Source organism: Oryzias latipes, chromosome 5 (genome assembly GCF_053564925.1).
Source record: "Oryzias latipes strain Hd-rR chromosome 5, Olatipes_Hd-rR_3.1".
Taxonomy (NCBI): Eukaryota; Metazoa; Chordata; class Actinopteri; order Beloniformes; family Adrianichthyidae; genus Oryzias; species Oryzias latipes.
The window spans coordinates 720098-745162 of NC_136241.1; the positions used below are offsets into that span (position 1 = coordinate 720098).

The window sequence follows — 25065 nt, forward strand, 5'->3', positions numbered from 1 at the left end:
GAAACTATAATTTACTCATATGGCCCTTCACTTTACTCTGCAGCATCCACCCGCCTCTCTTCTGTTGTGTATTTTGTACTGTTCTTTCTTTTGTTTTTCCTCGTTTTACTTTTGTTGGGCCTTCTTAGCCTGTTCATTATTGCAAATGCGAATTTGTTCTCAATTGATCCTCCTGGTAAAAAGAAAGAAAATAATATAAAAATGGAAAAGAAAGAGAAAAGAAAAGAAAAGAAAATAGAATAAAACTCAGGAGTGTATGGAGTTGTGAAACTGTTTGGTTCCCCATGGGTTTTCAAGAAGAGAGACTTGCTGATGTCAAGCAGAACTCCAACAAGTCTCCTGCAATTTATTCTGCAATTTATGGCTTTTCTGCAATTCAACAAAGTTTCTGCAACTTTGCCATAGAAATACATGGGGAAGGTTCTGCTGCAACATCAAATGTTCAGCAATCCAAACTTTTGCATACTCTATGCTATTCAAAAAATGGAATCATGCATTTATCCTGCTCTTTTTCAACCTTTCAGGTGTCTATAAATAATTTTTCAGATAATTATTGTTGATTTTTTTAATCAACAAACAGAAAGCTTACGATGAACTATATGACAGGTTAGACACAAAGGAAGGAGAGAAGGACTTGTACAGACTAGCCAGACAGAGAGACAGAGATGGGAAGGACGTGCAACAGATAAGGGTGATTAAGGACAGAGATGGAAAGGTGCTAACAACCCAGGAGAGTATACAGAAAAGGTGGAAGGAGTATTTTGAGGAGCTGATGAACGAGGAAAATTACAGGGAAAGAAGGGAGGAAGATGTGTTTGTTGTGGAGCAGGAAGTAGCAGAGATTGGAAAGGATGAGGTTAGGAAGGCTCTGAAAAGGATGAAGAGCGGAAAGGCCGTTGGTCCTGATGACGTACCTGTTGAGGTATGGAAGTGTTTAGGAGAGACAGCAGTGGAATTTCTAACGAGGTTGTTCAATAGGATTTTAGAGAGTGAGAAGATGCCTGAGGAATGGAGGAGAAGCGTTCTGGTCCCGATCTTTAAGAACAAGGGTGACACGCAGAACTGCAGCAACTATAGAGGAATAAAGTTGATGAGCCACACAATGAAGCTGTGGGAAAGAGTAGTGGAAGCCAGGCTTAGGAAGAAGGTGGAGATTTGTGAGCAGCAGTATGGTTTCATGGCCCGTAAGAGCACCACTGATGCCATATTTGCTTTGAGAATACTGTTGGAAAAGTACAGAGATGGTCAGAAGGAGCTGCATTGTGTGTTCGTAGATTTAGAGAAGGCGTATGACAGGGTGCCGAGGGAGGAGCTGTGGTACTGTATGAGGTCGTCTGGAGTGGCAGAGAAGTACGTCAGAGTAGTTCAGGACATGTATGAGAGAAGTATGACGGTGGTGAGATGTGCTGTAGGTCAGACAGAGGAGTTCAAGGTGGAGGTGGGACTACACCAAGGATCAGCTTTAAGTCCCTTTTTGTTTGCTATGCTGATGGACAGGCTGACAGACGAGGTAAGACAGGAATCTCCCTGGACAATGATGTTTGCGGATGACATTGTAATTTGCAGTGAGAGTAGAGATCAGGTGGAGGAACAGCTAGAGAGGTGGAGGTTTGCTCTGGAAAGAAGAGGCATGAAGGTCAGTCGTAGTAAGACAGAATACATGTGTCTGAACGAGAGGGATCAAGGTAGAGGCGTTAGGTTACAGGGGGCTGAGGTGAAGAAAGTGCAGGAGTTTAAGTACTTGGGGTCAACAGTTCAGTGTGATGGGGAGTGTGGAAAAGAGGTGAAGAGGCGAGTGCAGGCAGGTTGGAGCGGTTGGAGGAAAGTGTCAGGAGTGTTGTGTGACAGAAGAGTGTCAGCAAGACTCAAAGGAAAGGTGTACAAGACAGTGGTGAGACCAGCTCTTCTCTATGGGTTAGAGACGGTAGCAGTGAGACAGAGACAAGAGGCCGATATGGAGGTAGCGGAGATGAAGATGTTGAGGTTCTCCTTAGGAGTGACCAGGTTGGACAGGATAAGGAACGAGTACATCAGAGGGACGGCTCATGTTGCCTGTGTTAGCAACAAAGTCAGAGAAGCAAGACTGAGATGGTTTGGACATGTTCAGAGGAGGGATAGTGGATACATTGGTAGAAGGATGTTGAAGATGGAGCTGCCTGGTAGGAGGGCAAGAGGACGGCCAAAAAGGAGATATATGGATGTCATAACAGAGGACATGAAGTTGGCTAATGTTAGGGTAGAAGATGTCCATGATAGAGTGAGGTGGAAAAGGATGATTCGCTGTGGCGACCCCTGATGGGAAAAGCCGAAAGAGAAAGAAGAAGTAATATGGATTTTGAATACAATGGTCTGACTTTAGATGAATCTTATTAACACTTTCAGGCATTTGCAAGACATCTATAATGCTGATATATATCTTACTAGCATCTTACACATTCATAAAGCCTATTAATTTGTTAAATTAGTTAATCAAACTAATAAGCTTATTAACACTTGGGCTTGTGTGAGTAATCTATAATGCTAATAAATGTCTTACTAGAACCCCAAACAATTATAATACTTCTTAATTTGTTAACAAAGGTTAATAAATCTATAATGCCAATAAATGTATCATTAGCTTCTTAAAAACATTCTAACAATAATGCTTGTAAATGTGTTAACTAAGTAATTTAATAGACATTATTAGACTTATTGTACTTATAAATGTCTTACTAAGACCCTAAAAAATCTATTATAGTAAGTAAGTAAGTAAATAAGTTTTATTTATATATCGCCTTTCACAGATAAAATCACAAAGCGCGGAACAATAAAAAAGATACAATACAATAAAAGCAGAAAAACAATCAATTAAATATGATGTAAAGCAAAACTAAATTGTGGAAAAATAAACATAGAATAAAAATATAACAACTCCTCACGCTAGCTTACAGCCCCCCACAACCCCAACCTATAATTACCTATGCAACAAAAACAGCTATTAATATTGGAGCTATTTTATCCAGCCGGACAGTTTTGAGCGAGATGTCAGCACAGACGAGGAAAACCAAGGATGTGAATATTTTTGTCTGTAAGTTGATGATCAGAAAAGACAGGGGCGGGGCACACCTTAGACATTTAGGGCCCCTTGGTGGGGAAGGTGAGGGGACGTCACTGTGAGTAATCAGGAGATGTCCCCTTAGTGCCCTACCCGCCAATTTTAACTGCACCGCCCTTAGTACACACACCCCTCCCCCCTCAATATATACATCCCAACATAAACACACACACATGCACACACACCCTCTCAAACACACATACACGCACACACATTTTGCAAGGAAGGTGGGACCTAGGACCATCTGTCCCCTACCTCTTCCCTGGTGGGGGGTACGGGCCCCTTTGCAACGGCGGCCGTGTCCCCGGGGTGCCGGCTTCCTGGGCCCGGCGGTGCTCTCTCCGCGCGGTGGGGGGGTTCACATTAGATCTGAGCCGGGGGTGTTCGTGTCCCTGGGGGGTGGGTTCTGGTTCCTGCTCCTGAGCGCTGGGCCCCGCCAAATTTCCAACTGTGGCCGAGCCTGGTCGGGCCATATTTACAACACCCCTTGTGGGCCCTCTTTTTTCCCCGGGGTTCCCCCTCCTGGGGCGGGGGCGGCGGGCCCCTGCCTTGCTCCTCCCTGGACCAACCGTGGGCCGGGCGGATGGCTGCCTGGAATGCGGAGCGGGTCTCCCTTGGGGGGTCCTGGCTCGTACCTGGGGTGGGGGCGGGGGGATGCCCGGAACTCCTGGGTGGTGGTGGGGTGCTCGTCTGGGGCTGTGGGTGTCCTTCTCCGGTGGGGCCCTGCGTTGGGCGCTCCCGGCGCGGCGGGGGGGCTGCTCTCCTGGTTGGGCTGGGGCGGCGCTCTCTTTCCCTCCGTGCCTCCCTGCTCTCTGGCTCTGGGGGCCTTGCGGCGGTCCTGCTGGCCCTGGCCTGGGTGGCGGGCTTGGTCGCCCGGGCGGCGGTTGTTCCCTGCCGGTTCCCGTGTGGCGTTGGGGGGGATTCCGGCTGCCGCTGCTGCTGCGGTGGGGGTCTTGGGGTGGGGATGGCTGGGCACTCTCCCTCCTTCTTGTCACGTTCCACCATCCATTTTAGAAGAACATAAACACTCACCTGAGCACAGGTGTTAGCTCACCTTTGCACTAACAGTTTGCATGATTGAATGACTGAAATATTTCACACTAGTTGGTTTTAAAGGCATAAGTATGCGTGTGGACACTATCTTTTTTGTGTACATGTCGACAGGTGGACATTTTTGCAGCTAGCAGGTGTCTTTATAACATTTGAGTGTGTGTGTGGATAGGCCCCGCCCTTTTTGTACTACATTTGAACCTTACCATAATGATTAACAACCAGTAAACTTGTTGCTTTATGCTGCTTCATGGTCTTACCCCCCTTCCCCTCCTATTATCACCCTCCTACCCCCCCTCTCTCTAACGTCCCTCTCTCTTCTTCCCCTCTTTCCTTTTCCGTCCGGTCCAACACCAAAGATTTTCAAACATGATTGAAATTAATAAAGTTTGGCCTCAATTACAAAAGGGGTTTATTCAGACATACCTTTGGTTTGTCTGAAGATTAATAACCCCTCTTGTTAAAGTAAAATATGTCCAACACAAGAGGCCCTCAGCTCTCATCTGTCTGCCTAGCTGTTGGACAGGACAAGTTAAAAAAAAAAAAAAAAAAAAAATACAGGGGCGGGGAACTTATGGACGCTTGTAAATTGTATGTAACAAATACAAGCTAATTCAAATGTCATTTTTTGTCTGCCCCTGATCAATCATGGTTTAAATAGAGAAGTACTTCGAAACGCAGTTTTAATCTTAATTTTCTATGTATCCATTAAGAGAAAAATGCTACAAGAACATATTTAAAACACCAAAAATAGGATTTTCATTGGACTGGGTCTTTACGGAAATCTAACAGTTTTCAGTTGAGATCACATCAGAAATTAGATTTTGGTCTTGCTCATCTTTTGCTTGATGTACACGTTGTTTTATTTTTTTGCTGTAGCTTAAAAAAATAATATAAATTCAATCCATCTTCAGTGACTCAAGCTTGATCTGAGTTTTTGAGAACAAAGTTTCTTGATGAAACTCACAGCTCTTAGTCTATAGAAATACTCACTCAGCTTTTTAGTCCTTTATAAATCAAATAAGACAGTAAAACAAACTCAGGATCCATGAAGAAAGTGGTTATTGGTCAAATTTGATTGACTGTGAAGATCTGAACAATTAACTGAAAACTTAAAAAAAACAACAGTAAATTTTACTCCATCTATGGCCAATCATAGCAGGCGGATCCTGTTGCTATGGCTTCATGGCAGACGTGAATAATGACCCTGTCAGTTTGTTTCCTTCCCTCTGTTTTCCTCTGCCTCTGCCCTGGGGGAAATCTATTTGAATCAAACATCTGATGAGCAGAGTACAGCCTGGAACTGAAGGCTGAAGCTGACAATGGCAGCATTGTAGTTAAACGGTAGAAGCGATCCAGAGCCCCCCAAGCCCCAGACAAGCAGCCCACCACCTCTTGAGAATTCTGAGCATCTCCCACCCCAACCCCAGGCACGAGCCAGGGCCTCCCAAGGGAGAACAAGCATTAGAATTAGCCTTCCTATGGGAAAATACATTGTACGTTAGCATCAAGCTAGCATTGTTAAAATTACTTTGTAGACGTATCATAGTAAATGTTCAAAGGGTGTAAAAAGAACTCAAAACGTCAGCTTGTTTTTGAGAACTGTAAAAGCAAAGGAGCCCAGTCAAAAAGGGCACAATAACAAGGAACAGAGTTTGCCTTCTGCTAGGTCTTCAAAGCGAGGACCAAACAGTTTAAAGTCTGTAAACATGTCTAAAAGGTTCTGGATCCTCTTATCCCACCATGACTGTTTCAACGCTTGATCTCACCAAATCTCACAAAATTAGCGTTAGGTCACTGGCAGGTGAGATGGTGGAGGGACTGTAAATCAATACAGACTTTCTGTTTTTCCTTTTTTATTTGGTTTCTGGTGTGCCGCGGGATTTTTGTCAAGGAAAAGAATGTACCTTGGCTCAGAAAAGGTTAAAAAACACAGTTTTAAACATTTTAAATTCAGTGGTCGTTCTGGAGTTGTAATCGTGAGTTCAAGTTGTTCTGTTTGTTAAAAATGTTCTTGTGTTAAAATGTTTCACCAGTTTTTTGTACGGAGCTTCAAACTTACCTGATTAGTTTCTTATTGTGTATCAATATTGGGTTTGTTGGTTACATTTGTTTCTGTATTGAAGTTTATTTAATGAGGATCTTATAATGGTAAAATAAACTTGTTTTTAACCACTTCTGCTGACATGACACTAAAATAGGAGGCTCAATGTACTTTATCAATCCTCCAAAATAGCCATGTAAGGTTATCAATGATGAAGAAATCTGAAATCAGAACTGTTTATTATCAGATTCAGTTAAAAGCACATATTTTTCTCTTCTGCTGCAACAGAATCTATAGTTTCTGTTCAGATGCAAAGATTTTGAAGGAACTTGAACGTGCTGCTGTCAGAGCCATATAAATCTAAATTGTTTTATGACTGTTTACAATATCCATCCATCATCCTCCGCTTATCCGGAACCGGGTCGTGGGGGCAGCAGGCTAAGCAGAGATGCCCAGACTTCCCTTTCCCCAGCCACTTCCTCCAGCTCCTCTGGGGGGACCCCAAGGCGTTCCCAGGACAGCCCAGACATGTAGTCTGTCCAGCGTGTCCTGGGTCTTCCCCGGGGCCTCCGCCCAGTGGGAAATGCCCGGAACACCTCTCCGGGGAGGCGTCCAGGAGGCATCCGGATTAGATGCCCGAGCCACCTCTAATGGCTCCTTTCGATGTGGAGGAGAAGATGTTCTACTCTGAGCTCTCGGCGGGTGACCGAGCTTCTCACCCTCTCTCTAAGGGAGCGCCCAGCCAATTCAACTCAATTCAATTCAATTTTATTTGTATAGCCCAAAATCACAACAACAGTTGTCTCGATGGGCTTCGAAATAAAACATGAACTCAAAAGGATCACGAATACAAAGAGTTCAATAGGAAAATACTAAAATGAACTAACAAACTGACTAAGCTATACTGGCATCCCTGCCCTTAGACCCCCCTTCGCGGTAAGGAAAAACTCCCAAAAAAAACGGATTCCGGAAAAAACGAAGAAACCTAAGGGGTGACCACATGAAGGAGGGATCCTCCCCCAGGACGGACAGGCGATTTACCAGAACTCTTAGAGAAGAATTAACTTATCTAAATCTACAGCTACATATATAAAGTCCAGCATACGAGCTTCATCCAGCTGTGGTTGGGGGGACAGTCAAAGGCGCGAGTCGAGCCGGAGACAGGAACCACAGCCAGGTGTAGGAGCAGGAGCAGAGACGAGGTACTCAGTCGGGTACAGAGCAGAGACGAGCCAGAGATGAGCCAGAGGCAGGATCCACAGCCAGGTGTAGGAGCAGGAGCAAAGGCGAGGTAGACGGTCAGGAACTGGAGCACGGATGAGCCAACTGGAGTCTGGAAGCACTCCCACTCCCCAGGAGGGGAGAGGAAAAGAGGGACAATACATGAATCGCACTGCACCAAACAGAGGCATGGAGAACTAAATGATGAATAATGATCAAAAATGGAGAAGAGAGGAAGGGTAGAAGTAGAAGAGAAAAGAGGACAGAACCCCAGAGCACCATAGTTACCCCAGCTTCAACTTCTAGCAGCCTTTTAAAACAAATAGTTACTATTAAGTTTAATTTAAACAAATTAACATTAAGTTAAATAATCTCTGAATACTAACTAGTCTGACAATAAGCCTGTCCAAAGAGGAATGTTTTCAGTCTAACTTTGAATGTTGAAACTGAATCGGCCTCTCTTACATGAGCTGGGAGTTTATTCCATAAGACAGGGGCTTGGTAGCTAAACGCTCTACCTCCAACCGTACTTTTACTAATTCTAGGAACCACAAGCAGTCCTGCATTTTGCGAGCGAAGTGTTATTGGATGGTAAGGGACAATGAGGTCCTTAATATAGGACGGGGCCAGTCCATGTAAGGCCTTATAGGTTAACAGGATGATCTTGAACTTGATTCTAGAATCAACTGGGAGCCAGTGAAGTAAACTAACACAGGAGTGATGTGATCTCTTCTGCTAGTTCCAGCTAACAATCTAGCTGCTGGGTTCTGAACAAGCTGGAGACTTCTTAAGGAACTCTTAGGACACGCTGCTAACAAGGAGTTACAGTAATCCAACCTCGACGTAACAAATCCATGGATGAGTTTTTCAGCATCACTCTTAGAAAGTATATTTCTGATCTTAGGTGAAAAAAGGCAGTTCTACACGCCTGAGATATGTGAGCCTTAAATGATAAATCCTGGTCAAATAAAACCCCAAGGTTTCTAACTGTGGAATTGGGGGCTATACTTATGCCATCCAGGGAGACTATCTGAGCAGACAGAGTATCTCTGAGGTTTTTAGGACCAAGTATAATGACCTCAGTTTTTTCTGGGTTCAAGAGGAGGTAATTAATTGTCATCCAGATCTTGATGTCACTGATGCAGGCATTCAGTTTCTCTATCTGGTCATTCTGGTCAGGCTTCATGGATAAATACAACTGCGTATCGTCGGCATAACAATGAAAATTAATGCTGTGTTTCCTGATTATGTTTCCTAGGGGTAGCATATAAAGCGTAAACAGGATCGGTCCCAAGACTGAGCCCTGTGGGACTCCATAGTTGACTCGAGTGCACTGAGAGGAATGGCCATTGACATTAACGAACTGATACCTATCGGACAGATAGGATTTAAACCACTGGAGAGCAGATCCTCTGATCCCTATGTCCTATTGTTAGTTTTGATTTATTTTTTATTTTCCTCCGCATAGCTGATAGCTGCAGTTCAAACAGGGCTTCAGCCATCTTGTTAACAAGTGTTAGGACCTGGGCCTTAGCCCCACCCATGGCCACTAAGACTCATGGGAAGTGTTGATTCCCACACCATGAGTTAGGTGGCTGTGAAGAGAAGTGACCCACATGTTGTTATGCTGAATAATTGTCAATGTCTGTGAACAAGCTCCTTCTCTGCCTACTTCTCCCTTACTGAAGAGGTTGAGGATAATGAGGTAGTAGAAGCATGATTAGTTTAAAATTGCTGGCAGAGACACTGCAGTTTAGTCCCACTTGGTCTTTATGTCTCTCTCCCTTCCTCACTCCACTTTCTTCAATGACCCACAACTACACATTAGGCGCACTGGCTCATGTGGCACACCCTGCTGGCGGAAGAAAATTTATGACTTTTAAGTGCGCCTTATAGTCGTGAAAATATGGTAATCATAAATAAAAGACTACTGGGAATGGTTTTACAATAGATCAAATTATGATCAAAGTGGGACTTTACTTAGTTTTATAAGAAAATGTTAACTACATGCAGTTTTGTTATCACACAGGGGTGGTATTTAAACAAGAAAGAAAAAAATAAAACAAAGATTTACACATTTCAATATTTAGTTTAGTTTAGTTCAGGGGTGTCAAAACATATCCATATCCAGCCCGCCAGATGGTTAAATCCGGCCAACTCATGAAGACTAAAAATCATAGCAATTTTTTTTTTTTTAAAAGCACATTTCTAGTCCATTCCTTTGGTGAGTTCTGTTTAGTAAAGAAATAACCGAAGTGGGCATTTCCCCCAATAGGGAGAGAAAAGGAAAAGCAGAATAGGTAATACAGCATATCTCTGCATGTGCCAAGAGTGAAACCTAACAGCTCTGCATCTGGATAAAATGCAGTTATTCATCAACAGGTGCTCAAAAACACAACATTCAGCACCACTATGAGACTCACCATAATTCACCCCCTAACCCTAACCCTAACCCTAAAAAGATTTGTTAATAATGACTCCAAACTTTGGTTTCGTAAACTAGACACATGTCCAATGATATATTGCAAAACTTTTAAGTTTTAATAAATGTTTGTGACCTTGGCAGCGTGTGGAAATTGGAGGTCGTTTCGAAAACACGCCATGATAAGAAAAATGGCCATTACTCAGCCATGAATAATCCAATCTGATCCAAAATTGATGTGCATGATTGTAGTCTGACTCTGAACACATCTGCAGTGGAAGAATCTGGAACAGGTGTAGCGCCACCTGCTGGCACCAGGAAATGACATGTTTTACTTGGAGCATCTCTGCTCCAAGTACGATGAGCCGACAAACCTCAAAACTACGTCAACCTGTTGAAAAGCCATTGAAGTTTACTCCGATGAAAAACCCTAACTTTAGACGCGGGGGTGTGGTCGTGACAGAGTGGCAAAGTTGGGCGTCTCGCCATGCACACAAAAGTAGCTCTCACGTGCACATTCCTTGTCCGATCTCACTGAAATTAAATAGATTTGATGAAGCTTCCATTCTGAACCCATGGATATGACAATCTTGGACGAGTTCCATAGCCCCACCTAGATATTGAAAAACAAAGGTTTTTTGCATTTTGCCCTGTCTTTTCTCTGTGCTTCGTCCGAGGTGCATGAAATTAAAACTGGAGATACTCACAAGGCTCTTCCCTCATAATCTGCAGTTTCATGGCTGTACATCTGACGGTGCCTGTGTAAGCCACCGCCAAACAGGAAGTGGTCCCAACTTGTGCACCCAAATAATAAATGTCTTGAAAAATCAGCCGTTTGTCTCAGGAAGCCAGATTTTCAGTATTAGATGCCTCTTATAAACTCTACCTTCTATACGCCACACTATAGGGTCTACGAGAAACTTCATCTCCTGATTTTTCTTATGAAATTTTGAACTGAACAAATATTTATCATAACTTCTGTTTAGGTTATAAGCACCAAACTTTACCAAATTATAGGCATTTGTGTGCTACTAATTCCTAAATATTTTCAGAATTTAAAAAGTTACAGGTGAATTTTGAGACATTTATACGTCCAAAAAGTCTGAAAAGGTGTTTTTAAGGCAAAACTACAAACACCTATTTGTTTTCATAACTTATCGTTCATATAGAAAAAAGGTAGGGATCTGTGTCCTACTGCCTTCCTAATTTTTTCCAGAATTTTAAGTGGAACAGATGAATTTTAACAATATTTTTACATCACAAAATCTCTGCTGAATCCGTCTGGGCTCCAAACAAATATTTTTTATCATAACTTATTTTTCAACTATTGGCACCAAACTTCAAAGACAGCTGTATGTGTCTGAATGGTTTCTGAATAGTTTCACAATTCTAAAATGAACTGGTCAATTTTAAGATTTTTTTTCCTCTTACATGCAACAGCCTCTTGCAGCCAGGCCTGCTGCATGGGTCAGGTTACACTTCTCCTCCCCCTGCAGGGTTCCTACCTCTATGTTAATTAGCCAGCAGTGACAAGCGAGAGGAGAGGAGTGAGAATTTGGCCACAAAAAGCCAGTTCAGCACTGAAAGAGGGCTTTTAAAAAAAATTTGTACGTGTTTTATACATCTTTAGTACTAATCTTTTTTTTATTCATCGAAAATGCAATTAACTCAATGTTTTATCTTTTGTTTTAGAAACAAAACATATGAATATAATCCAAAACAAAACCCAACCTCACTACATTCCTAGAGATGTAAAAAAAGATAAGAAATATCTCTTATATCCTTTTTATCAATGCTGCAACTTCTTTTCTTTTCTGTACATCTAATGACATTAAACTACACCAACAAACACAACTGATAAGAAATGTCTCAAAAAAAATATGTGTATATATGTAGCACCTTTAAAAACCAAACAAATAAATGCTTCCCAATAAAAGCACAAAAAATGGAACACAAAATGTAAAACTCAAATTAGAAATAGCAATTTTTCAAAATATGTTTTAGCAGCTTTTTAAAAGAAATCACCAAGTCAACTTTTCTGAGGGAGAAACAAGGAAACTCCAGAACAATGAAGCAACTTCTTCAAAGTCTTTGTCACCTTAAGTTGTAACCCTTGTGCTATGCTAGGCACTTTAACATTGGGAGTTGGGTCATCTAGACCCACTAGACCATGGGTCGGCAACCCGGAGCCACAACCCGTTTTGACATCATTATATATATTATGCATGTATATATTATTCAAAGGTGCTCATTACGTCGATTTTCAAGGACATGAGTGTAGATTGTGGGCCAGAAAAGATTTTTAAAAAAAAGTACTTCTTAAAAATCCACCAGCCAATCAAAATCCTCACTGAGAAGTACAGGCTGAAGTTATGGTCTGATCGCTGCATGGAGCGATGTGTCCATCAATGCATGGTAAACACGGAGAATGTGGAGAGATCAGGTTTATTATTTTGAAGAGTTCTACTTAGTAATCATGTTTCCATGTTTGAGTTCATAAAATCATCCCAGAGAAAGTCTCTGCTTCAACTCCCGCAGGGAAAGCTGCGTCTCAATCTGACGCCCGTGTTTGCATCTATGACAGAGTTTGAAGCCAAAGCCCCTCCCCCGCCTCTCTACCTGCTTTTCCTCTCTACCTGTTCACCTATTCACATCCTCTGCAGCTGAGATTTGTTTCCCCCGTGCTCCTCAGTGTATTCTACACAAAGAGCGCAAAATACGGTCATAGCAGGATGACACGATAGTCGGGGTGCTCCAGCGAAGCGCGAACTTTCAGTCTGTCATCAGCGAGTTGGTCTCTGCCCCACGGCACGTCAAGTTCACGGTAGAAGATCGGAGTGTTTATTGAAGCCGCCCCGCGTGTCTCCTCCTGCTACCAGCTCTGCAGGTCTCGCCCGATAAATACGAGCTCATCAAGGAAGCTTCGTACCAGCAGCGCCTTTGAAATGCCATAAAAATGAACAAACTAAAATAAAATTTAATTATTATAAAATACTCATTATTTTCCAAAGTCACAGGGAGCCACAACAGATGGAGGAAAGAGCCATATGTGGCTCCGGAGGCATGGGTTTCCGACCCCTGCACCAGACAGTGCTCTGAACCTTTTTTCTTCAATGATTTGTGATCTTCACTGGTGTCCATGGATTACATGAAATCTTTCCACCTTTATCCACCTTTGTCATGGTAGGGAGACCACGTCAATGTAAGGGTGGGGTCTTCTAAGATAGCACAAGGGTTAAAGAGGTTCTCTGAACATCCACCATGCATTGGTCATATGTATTCAGAGACCTCCTAAAAGTGCACAATTGTAAAAGGTCTTTTATATAGACAACTGTTTGGTTGCTTAGAGCTCTAAATATAAAAAAATGCTTTTATATCACTTAGACACAGATGGAGAACCAGATCAACTGGATTAGTAACAGGGTGGTGGGTTTAGGTCTAATTAGGTTAAAAACTTACATCACTACACAACATGAAGCTGTTCATCACATTTTTGACCTAAACATGTAAACATATTTGGCTCTGCTGTGAGGAAACGGTATTTGGGAATCTCTTCATACCAGGAGCCAGCCTGACCATAGGAACATCGCCACAGCACCGATCCAGACAGGGACAGCAACGGGATCCACTTCATAGCCGTAAAGCTGCAAAGTTAAACTCCAGCTCCCCCAGCAAGGGCAACAACTGCAGCAACAACCACCGACCGAGCCGGCAAGCCCTGGCAGAAAAGATCCCCACAAGAAACAATGGCTTCGGCAGGCTGTTCGATAAAAATATATAGTTTTGCCATTGCCTTGCAGCTCGCAGTTCAAGTGGTTTAGTTTTCCAGTAATGTCAGTCAAAAATGCAAGTTCATATTCACCATATTCATATTCACCATATTCAGCAGACATCTCCTCCAATAGCACCTTGAAAATCCTGTGCTGTTTTGCTTTGCAGCTGAGGTTGTTTATGAGTTTCGCAATAAGAGTCATTACGTGTCCAGAGCCAATCAGTTTTGCACATAAGGCCTACTGGTGAATGATGCAGCAGTCATGCAGACATTTTGGAAAGTCTTTGTCAGCTTTACAGTGAGTGATGAAACCTGTTTGTAGGCCAATCATAGCAGGAGCCCCGTCTGCAGTCACTGCTACCAGCTTTACTAATGGTACCTTTTTCTGCACGAAAAACTTCTTCACCATGTTATACATTTCAACTCCTTTTGTAGTTGTCTGTTAGGGCAGATATGTCAAGAGTTCTTCTCTTGTGGAGAAATCTTCAAACATCATGTTAACAAAAACCAACAGCTTCGCTGTACTGCTGCTTTCCACAGACTCATCACACTGGATGCTAAACCACCCGCACTTTCCCAGTCCACCTGATCGGCCAAGTTATCAGACATAGCTGACACTTGTCTAGACATTGTAGAGGAAATTAGATCAGTTCCGTTTTTCACATCTTTAGGTACAGTGTTAGTAATTATCATCATTGCTTGTTTGACAACTTCTTAATCTGACAATGCCTTCTTCTTCTTGATGAGAAAATGAGCAGGTCTAAACGAGGCTTCGATTTAAGAATTCTTTTTCATGATGTATGCAAAAGTCTCTGTCTTTAAAGCCAACAGATTACAACCCCCACCCCCCACCGACAGGCTACTATCATGTTAACAGTAGCTTGCAGCTCCAGAATGCAGTAGGAAGAACGACATGAAACGGCTTGAGCAGGGCATTGCTCGCGGGGAGGTCCCCCGTGGCAGGCGGTCGCAAATGCTCGGGCCCGCTAAATGCAACTTGTAGCTTTAACTATTATTATTATTTTTTCTTCCGACAAAAGAGTTGCCTTTTTGAGGCCTTTAACATACCCAAAAACTCACCAAATTTCTAACACACATCAGGAGTCGCGAAAAATTTCGTATTTTATGGTTGCACAAAAATGGCTCGATAGCAACACCTACATAATTTGTTTTCGCTAGCCCCACCACATGCTTTAGCGTACAAGCTTGATTTTAACAGGGCATGGTCATCAGATGGAAACCTACAAAAAAGTCTCCTGGTACCAAGCTGTCAGTCGCACAAGAAGTCTGCTATATTGATGTCAATTTGTCATTTTTGCTGTATTTTGGTCATTTGCAGGCCTTGTACCAGAACAAACCTCCCCTAGAGATTTGTTAATAATGACTCCAAACTTTGGTTTTGTAAACTACACACATGTCCGATGTTATATTGCGAAGCTTTTACGTTTTTCAGGATGTTTGTGACTGTGGCGGCGCGTCGAACTTCGAGGTCATTTCAAAGACACGCCATGATAACAGAAATAGCCATAACTCAGGTGTGCATATTATAATCTGATCCAATATTGATGTGCATGATTGTAGTCTGACTCTGAACACATCTGCAGTGGAAGAATCCTGAACAGGTGTAGCGCCACCTGCTGGCAACAGGAAATAACATGTTTTACTTGGAGCATCATTGCTCCAAGTGGGATGAGCCAACACACCTCAAAATGACGTCCACCTGTTGAAAAGCCATTGAAGATTACTTTCACTTTTACTTCACCCTCCAACCGCTAGTTGGCAGCAGTGCACCTGGAGCCTCTTTGAGCAGCTCTACTCCACACAAGACAACAGGAAGACTGCATCCAGAGGCAGTTTGTTCTGTTGTTATGAGACATGAACTACTTCGTTTTTACTTGGGATGGATACCAAACAGAAACTCTGAGCCATGTTGCTGCCAGTAACATATAAAAACGTGGATTGCTGTGCTTTTTAGTGGCTCAGATAAATATGATAGATAATGAAGCATGACAGCAGTTAATAAGCTAATGCGCTTAGCATCGACTAAAATGCTATCGGCAAAGCGGGCTAAAGTTCTGCAGAACCTCCCAGCAATAGATTCTAGTTCAGCGACCTGGTGGATCAGAGGGATGTGTACAACGCTCTGAAAAAATGCCGACATCGTGGCGAGGAGCGCTAGTTTACTTCCGCGTGTGAGAGGCGTGGCTGCAAAGCTGCAGCAGAGCAGACTGATATTGATTGACCTAAACATGTAAAAATGTAAACATATGCTTGGCTCTGCTGAGAGGAAACGGTATTTGGGAATCTCTTCATACCAGGAGCCAGCCTGATCATAGGAACATCGCCACATTGCCCACACAGACAGCAACAGGGTCCACTTCACAGCCGTGAGGCTGCAAAGTTAAACTCCAGCTGCCCCAGCAAGGCCGACAACTGCAGGAACAACCACCAACTGGCAAGCCTGGCAGAAAAGATCCCCAGAAGAAACACACACTGGCTCCGGCAGGCTGTTTCATAAAAAAATGTAGTTTTGCCATTGCCTTGCTGCTCTCAGTTCAAGTGGCTTAGTTTTCCAGTATTGTCAGTCAAAAATGCAAAGTCATATTCACGTGCACATTCCTTGTCCGATGTCACTGAAATTAAATAGATTTGATTAAGCTTCCATTCTGAACCCATGGATATGACTATCTTGGACGAACACCATAGCGCCAGCTAGTTATTGAAAAACACAGTTTTGTCGCATTTTGCTCTATCTTGCATGAAATTAAAACTGGAGATACTCAGAAGTCTTCTCTCATAATCTGCAGTTTCATGGGTGTACACCTTACGGTGCCTGCGTAAGCCCCCCCAAACAGGAAGTGGTTGATTGTGCTTACTCAAATAATATAAATTCAAAGAAAATCAGCAGTTTGTCTCAACAAGCTGAGATTTCAGAATAAGATGCCTCTTATAAACTCTACCTTTGAGACGTTACAGTAAAGGGTCTACGAAAAACGTCATCACTTGGTTTTTCTTATGAAATTTTGGACGGAACAAATATTTTTACCATAACTTCTATTTAAGTTATCAGCACCAAACTTTCCCAAGTTATAGGCATTTATGTGTTACTGCTTCCTAAATATTTTCAGAATGTAAAAAGATACAGGTGAATTTTGAGACAATTTTACATCCAAAAGGTCAGAAATGGTGTTTAAGGCAAAACTACGAAACACCTATGTTCTTTTCATAACTTATCATTCATACACTGACCAAAAATATAAACGCAACACTTTTGTTATTGCTCCCATTTTTTGTGGTATGCTCAAAGATGTGAAACATTTTCCACATACACAAAATAACCAGTTCTCTGAAATATTGTTCACAAATCTGTCTAAATCTGTGATAGTGAGCACTTCTCCTTTGCCAAGACTATCCATCCCACCTCACAGGTGTGCCATATCAAGATGCTGATTAGACAGCATGATTATTGCACAGGTGTGCCTTAGACTGGCCACAAGAAAAGGCCACTCTGAAATCTTCAGTTTTGTTTTATTGAGGGGGTCAGGGGGACTCAGACAACCAGTCAGTATCTGGTGTGACCACCATTTGCCTCATGAAGTGCGACACATCTCCTTCGCATAGAGTTGATAAGGTTGTCTATTGTGGCCTGTGGAATGTTGGTAACATCAAATAAAGAAGCACTTTAAAGTACCCTTTTACCAGGATATTAAGTCAACTGGATGACTTTTGTAGAGAATCTTACATGTTTGTGTTTCCATCGCATCACCCAAGTGCAATTTTATAAAACACACAAAAAATGATATCAATTCTAAAACAGCCAAGACTCGTTTTCTATCTTCTGTCCTTTAGTCAGATTTCTAAAGTATATGTTGCGTACATACATATTCTGTGATGCTTTGAAGTTATTGCTAACTCTAACATGCTCACTCATATCAGTGAGCCTGAAAAGTCATGAATAAATAATTCCTTTGAGTCAATTCAATCCATTAGCAAACAGCCAATAACACACTCAACCGAGCATTTATTGAATATTTATTTAGACTTTAGATAATTGGCATTCATTTACAGTCAGGCACTTGCATACAGCAAAAATGACCTTTGATAAATGCACAGGAGATGTACCAGACTGCAGTAAATAAAAAGGCTGAACGCCAAACACAATAATGAACTTCCTCATAAAACCAACTTTATTTAGTAGCATGCTAGGATTCATTTGTTTTAAATAGTAGTCCATGCCTTGTCTCTTCTTAAAAATATTTAGTTTTTTTGTTTTTCTAGTGGTACTCTTTTACAGTCAGTGTGTCAAAGGACTCAGAAACAACAAAACACTGTTAGAGAGGGAAAGGCTTATTTGTTTCTATTTGTTTTAAATCCTGAATGTATTTCACTAATGCTGCTTCTATAACCTTGTCTTTCAGATCTTGGCCATCATCTCCATTCTCTTCATTGTGCTCTCCACCATTGCCCTGTCTCTTAATACACTTCCAGAGCTCCAGGAGATAGATGAGTTTGGGCAGTCTACCGACAACCCACAGCTGGCGCACGTGGAAGCAGTATGCATCGCCTGGTTTACCATGGAGTACCTTCTCCGCTTTCTCTCCTCCCCAAATAAATGGAAATTCTTTAAAGGTCCTCTAAACGTCATTGACTTGTTGGCCATTTTGCCTTACTATGTCACCATCTTCCTGACGGAGTCAAACAAGAGTGTGCTACAATTTCAGAATGTCCGGCGTGTGGTTCAGATCTTTAGGATCATGCGTATCCTGCGTATTTTGAAGTTGGCTCGGCACTCCACAGGCCTGCAGTCCCTGGGCTTCACACTCAAAAGGAGCTACAACGAGCTGGGCTTGCTCATTCTGTTCCTGGCCATGGGTATCATGATCTTTTCTAGTTTGGTGTTTTTTGCAGAAAAGGATGAAGAGGACACTAAGTTTAAAAGCATTCCAGCTTCCTTCTGGTGGGCTACTATTACAATGACAACAGTAGGATATGGGGATATCTACCCCAAAACTTTGTTAGGAAAGATTGTTGGGGGGCTGTGCTGCATTGCTGGAGTACTTGTGATCGCCCTACCAATTCCTATTATTGTAAATAACTTCTCAGAATTTTACAAAGAGCAAAAGAGGCAAGAAAAAGCACTTAAACGAAGAGAAGCCCTTGAGAGAGCAAAGAGAAATGGTAGCATTGTTTCTATGAATTTAAAAGAAGCTTTTGCTCGAAGTGCTGAGCTCATGGATGTGGTGGTAGAAAAGAGTGAGAGACCTCATGACAACCACCTCTCTCCAAGCCACTGGAAATGGGGTACCAAAAGGGCTGCATCAGAAACAAGTTCAAATCATTCCTTCAATGCTCAGGAGTTGGGGTCTCCTTGCAAATCTCAAGCAACAAGTCCGCAAAGGTTAAATGTTCAGAAGCTGGAGGAGATGTACAACCAGATGGCAAAGACACAGTCCCAACCCAACCTCAATGCTAAAGACAGGGGTTACAGAGGAGGCAAGCAGAGAGACATGATTGAGCTTGAAGCCATTCAGGATCATGGGCAACAAGGAACAAGAGAAGGTGTCGGTGATATGAAAAGTTTGTCCAGCTTTGACAGCTACATCAGTTGTGCCACAGACTTTCAAGAGAATCCACGCTTCTCCTACAGTCCAGCACCAGACCTTGGTCTTCAAGAGAGCAACCGCTTTGTTTATGGCCCTACTTCAGCTTTTCCTCAGCACTCTGCTACTACTAAAGTTGGCCAGCAAAGGATTGGTCGGGCTGAACCTAGACCTACTCCTGTGTCAAAATCATCATGCTCAGATAATCCAAGGAAGTTCTCCTTTTCTGGAAACTCTTCAAAAGGCCTTAAAGGAGGCTGGCAAAGTGACGCTGATTCAGTACCATCTCCACTTTCAGACGACTTGCTATTGACAGATCACTCTGTTTTAAGCCCAGAAATCTCCGTCTACACTACTGCCAGCAGCAGGACCCCTTCAAAGTCACCAGGAAACAAGGCCATGGGCCCCTCTGTCTTCACCTTCCACGAATCCTCCATCAGTAGATACATTGACGCTGACACAGATGATGATGAACACCTGCGGGACATCTCTGAGGCCAGTCCTTCAGATCGCCTTTTGGCTGGTGCAAGCCCAAAACACAGCGTGAACATCAGTTACCAGAAAGGGACTAACCATTTAGAGGCATCCCAGAAAGTGACGGGCCAGAACTGCCTGTTTCCCTCTGGTGGGACCCACAGGTTATCTCACGAGAATCACATAGGACCCGAAATGACTCATAGACCAAAGGTTGAAAGGAGTCGTTACAGCACTCTGGATAAAAGCCTCTGAGGCACAATTGAAAGAAAAAAGAACAGTTGGAAAAAGTGGCTGTATTAGAGACATTTGAAAGGGTAAAATGCTCAAAAAGCCAGAGACAAAATCAAAGTCAAAGGTTAATGGTTTCAGATTTCACAAATTACCTGAGCACGACATCAGGGAAAATGCTCCCGATGAACATGTGTGGTGAATACTCTGAGAGAAAGACATGACCAAATAGGAAATTGTTACTACCCCCAACTTAGCTCATTCATGTTTAAAGTATTTCACACATTTAGGGACGCAGGGTCAGCAGGAAGGTAGAACTGTGGTCAAAGCAGGTGCAACACAACTACATGACGACTTTAGCCAAAGGGGGTTACTTTTTTTCACTTGTTCTTTGGATGGGAGGGAAAACGGGTCCACATTCCTACATGACTCCCAGCTCATTTTTAAGTCTTAAAACACACAGAAGGACCCAGAAGCCTATAAGATACTGACATGTGCCCACTCCCAAATCTGGCCTTAGTCATTTCCATTTGTAGAGTTGTGCATGTTGGTCTCTGTATGTGTGAGAATGTCAATGACTGATCTATTGACCATTCATATAGATGCACTGTTGAGATTGTCTAAGGTGATTTATTTTTATACAGATAAGAGAAACTTCCTCGTAAAAAAGTAATGACATAGTATGCATAATCATTCGTAAAGGGTTATGAGGTTCAGTGTTTGGCAGACGGTCTTTAGTTCTCACTGGCCGAAGACCATGTTCCGTTTTTTTGGCTGTTTTATCTTGTCTTTCTTTCAATGTTCTCATGTGGTTAGAACTAATATTTTTTGAAATCTCTACCAGTGGAAGGTGTATGGCTTATTTGTTTAACCATTTACAGATGTTAGTAGCACACCAATGTGGAATTACAGATATGTTGATGTTAGTTCCAGCACATTAATGACAAATGTACACAGAAAAAAACATGAGATGGTTCTTGTCCATCATTTTTGGATTCATATATGTAAGGAAAACAGCTTTGCATTGCCAACATTATTCTTAGGCTTCAGGGAAAGCTCTTCAGCATGCATTCCCCTCCATCCGACCAATTTATACAACTTAAGTAAACGTTTTTATATGGGCTAAATGAAGAATAATTAAATGGAAGTCCACTGTATGTCTCCAAATATCAAGTCAAGTTTAGAAGCACTGAATGTAAAAAACATTGATCAAATTCTTTCAAAGACACAAAAGTAGAAACATGATCATTTGTCAGACAATCTTCAGTAGACATTGTTCCGAGAGTTTCCATCGTTACCAGTGGTTGTGCAAAATAGCTGCACAGCCAGACATCATCTTGCAATGGTTTGTTAATCCGACCATTCAGGATTTGCATGTAACGTACAGACATAAACATATATCCACAGCGGTTGCATGTTAAAGCCCCACTAATCTTCATCCAGATTCATTGATGATCTATGATCATTCAGTTTGTAGGCTGTTCCACAGAACACATGGATGTGGAACAGGTGGAACACATGTGTTACAAGCTAGTTTCATCAACAGAATGACTGTAATCCTTGAAAACACATTTGTATTGTGATATTTATGTTTGTTGTTATCAAAGCCTCATCAAGTGATTACAGAGTGGGTGCAAAACCTGGAATGCAAGAGATATATACAACTAGATTATGATATTTGTAGCCAAAGTAAACCGAAGGTCATTGGTATGAGTGTATGTGTGTTCCTGTTTTGTAGTTAAGACTAATTGAAAGTCCTGATTTGATGCCTTATTTACATCACAGCGCCAGACCGTTTCATATTGTTTTTTGGAGGTGTGAAGGGAATAGCAATGACTAAAGGAGGGGGAGCCAGTCTGTGTGTAGTGTTGCTGTAAGGGGGTGGGGGGGGCATTAACCCTTGTGCTATCCTAGGCACTTTAACATCGGGAGTGGGGTCATCTAGACCCCACTAGAAAGTGCGCTGAACCTTTTTCTTCAATGATTTCTGATCTTTACTGGTGTTAATGGATTGCGTGAAATCTTTCCACCTTTATCCACCTTTGTCCTGGTAGGGAGAACACACCAATGCAAGGGTGGGGTCATAGGATAGCACAAGGGTTAAAGCGGCATGACTGCTGCTCATTTAAAAAAAAAGACATTTAGGTCTGTCCATGAGAGACATATTTGATTCTGAACCACTCACAGACCTATAATCTCACTGACACATGCAAATAAACTCACATACTCATTCTCTAAAGAATATGCTTAAAAAAAAGGTGTTGATTACAATGATAGGATATTTCAAAGCATTTTGGAATGTAGCATTACATTTTTTAGAAGTGGTTTATCCACTGAAGCATTAGAAACATTTGAAAAAACTATAATCAGAATAAACTACTTTAAAAAAAGATTTAAGTAACTGTTATCCCTTGTGCTATCCTAGGCACTTTAACATTGGGAGTTGGGTCATCTAGACCAGTGTTTTTCAACCAGTGTGCCGCGGCACACTAGTGTGCCGTGGGAGATGGTCAAGTGTGCCGTGAGAAATTGCCCTCATTAACTGATCTAAAAGCAATTACCATCTCCAGGAAATCAGCTCTTTGTTCATCCAAACAGGCCCTGATAAAACACTGAGAAGTTAAGAATATGAAATATCATAAAATATTTTTTTTTGTGTTTATATGATTCTATTAAAGATATTTTGATAAGAATAACGGGATAGCGCGATTTAGCTGCAGCTATAAGTGTGTATGGAAAAGTCCCGCCCCTTTAACTGTCTCCACCAATCATTCTTGAAGGCTTAATCACATGTCATCAGTCTGACCAATCAGAAGTGGTTAAAGTATTCACTTCCTTGTTTCGATTTAGCGCAAAAAAGTCTCTGTTCTAACAAAAATACCAGCTAAAGCACGTCTTTAGCGGTGTAGCTTTCCACAGAATCTGGTATCAGACTGGAACAAGTGAACAAAACCATGAAGCTCAAAGACGCTGGTCTTTCTGCGGTCGGCGGATTACGGGCACTACATCTCCCATGATACAGTAAAGTGACTGTCTTAGCGCACAATGAGTCTCTCCTCTTAACGTCTTAAAACAACGAACACACATCAAACAGTTTTTGAATCTTTTGACTTAATTTTTAATAAATCTTTTAGAAAAAACAGCTGCAGCTTCCAGGGTTTTCTGCAACAATTATCACAAAAATGCATGTGAGATTGCGGAGCGGCTGTAGATCAATACAGACAGAGCTTTTTTTTTTTTTTTTTAATCTTTTTTTTTGGATGCTGGTGTGCCGCGGGATTTTTTTCAAGGTTAAAGTGTGCCGTGGCTCAAAAAAGGTTGAAAAACACTGATCTAGACCCACTAGACAGTGCACAGAACTTTTTTTCTTCAATGATTTGTGATCTTCACTGGTGTCCATGGATTACATGAAATCTTTCCACCTTTATCCACCTTTGTCATGGTAGGGAGAACACGTCAATGTAAGGTTGGGGTCATAGGATAGCACAAGGGTAAAAGATGTTATTGAGACAGAAGTGCTAAAGATGGAGCAACTTGTTAACTATACAAAAAAGTATTTTGCAATAAAATATATATATATATATATATATTCTGTTTTCTTCGGATGGTGCATATTGTGAACGGAGTAAATTTAGGATATTTTGAACAACAAAGACTGAAACGCATTGTTGTCTTTCCTCACACATCAGTGTTTGTGAAAAACTGTAAATGTTGGTGCCATCTTTTCTTTAAGAGTCAATGTCGAAAACGTGAACATCTTTTTTCTGCTTGTACACTTAAGGTAAAGAAAGAAAAATTGGGAAAGAAAAATTATGATTTAAATGATTAAAATAAATTGTTAGTTCTACTAAGGACCACAGATTTCTTCATCAAGAATCACATCCTTCTGTGTTCTGTTATTTTCTTTTCTATTAAGCCGTCATGGCCCATTTTCAACAATGTTTGAAAAGTGATGACAATCAATATCTCATGTACAGACAGCAGCCACTGTAGACACCTGAAGTATTATGGTCCTTGTTTACAACACAAGAGCACACATGTCCATGCACACATGCATCAACGGGACATATGATCAGTATTTGTTAAGGATTCTGCAAAGAAACATCACATATGCTTGATTTGATACAGTGATACAACGCCATCTAACCTGTACAAATCATCTTGTTTTTTAAGGACATTGTTGTTTTATTTTGCTCTTTCATGACACAATTATTGAGAAGCACTAAAATAAGCAAGAATGCTAAACTTATACATTGTTCTTTTTTAATTTCTATTTTTTCAGAATCCTACAGGACCTTTCTAAAAGTTTTTAAAACCCTGAATTGCGATACTGTAAGGATCCCAATTTCACACTTGCTGAATCTAACACTGTAAAACAAGGTTGGAGTTGATTCAGGAGGCCTAGATTGAGTCAAACATACATCACACATGACATAAAAAAGCGGTACATGACATAATTAAAACCTACTGTGGGATAAAGAAAAGATATATTTTCTCAGTGGAATTGACCCCAACCTTGCCTAAGCCATTGGTCTTTGTAAAGTACACACTGTTTCCAGGGAACTAAAAACCAGATATTTGAATGATCTTAGCCAGCTCTTATACAATGTTGTTTGCAGGGCTCAAGGCTGTCCGTTTTGTAAAAGAAAATCTGAAAAAAAACTTTTTACCCATTGAGTTTCTATGCTGTTGTTTCTGTATAAATATTTTAATGTTTAGTGCATGTTGTAACGTTGGCGTTGTGACTGGTAATGATTCACACAGAGCCAGTACTTGTCATGTAAAACAAAATGTCTCAGTGTCCCAGGATCAATGTTTCCCTTGAATGACTCAAAAATGAAATAAATCAAATCACTTTACATTTTGATTTGGGATTGCTGATTTTCCCTTTCTCTGCTTTATTTATTTATTTTGTCTCATACTCTGACTCATCTTATTACACATGAATATATGTTTTCTTTTTTTTTTATATAACTTTATTTATTGAACATTTTTTGTATTAAACAGACATACAGGGTGTGTAATGAAATTTAAAAAAAAGGCAATGTGTAAAAATAAACACTCGAATGTCAACCCGTCCCACCCACCCACCCCCTTTAACAACCCCAAGAGGCCAAGTCAGACACAAAAATAAATAAATGAATAAATAAAAATAAA

General features: G+C 41.5%; 1 protein-coding gene across 2 annotated transcripts in view; it reads left to right on the forward strand.

Moving 5' to 3' along the window:
- The window catches only part of kcnb1 (potassium voltage-gated channel, Shab-related subfamily, member 1), a 69393-nt gene extending 44626 nt beyond the window's left edge, over positions 1-24767 (forward strand). For both annotated transcript variants that reach the window (XM_078946731.1, XM_078946730.1), the window contains exon 3: positions 18022-24767. In XM_078946731.1, the coding sequence (XP_078802857.1) occupies positions 18022-19932 (1911 nt within the window). In that variant the 3' untranslated portion in view covers positions 19933-24767. The remainder of the gene's footprint in view (positions 1-18021) is intronic.
- Positions 24768-25065: the final 298 nt, after the last annotated feature.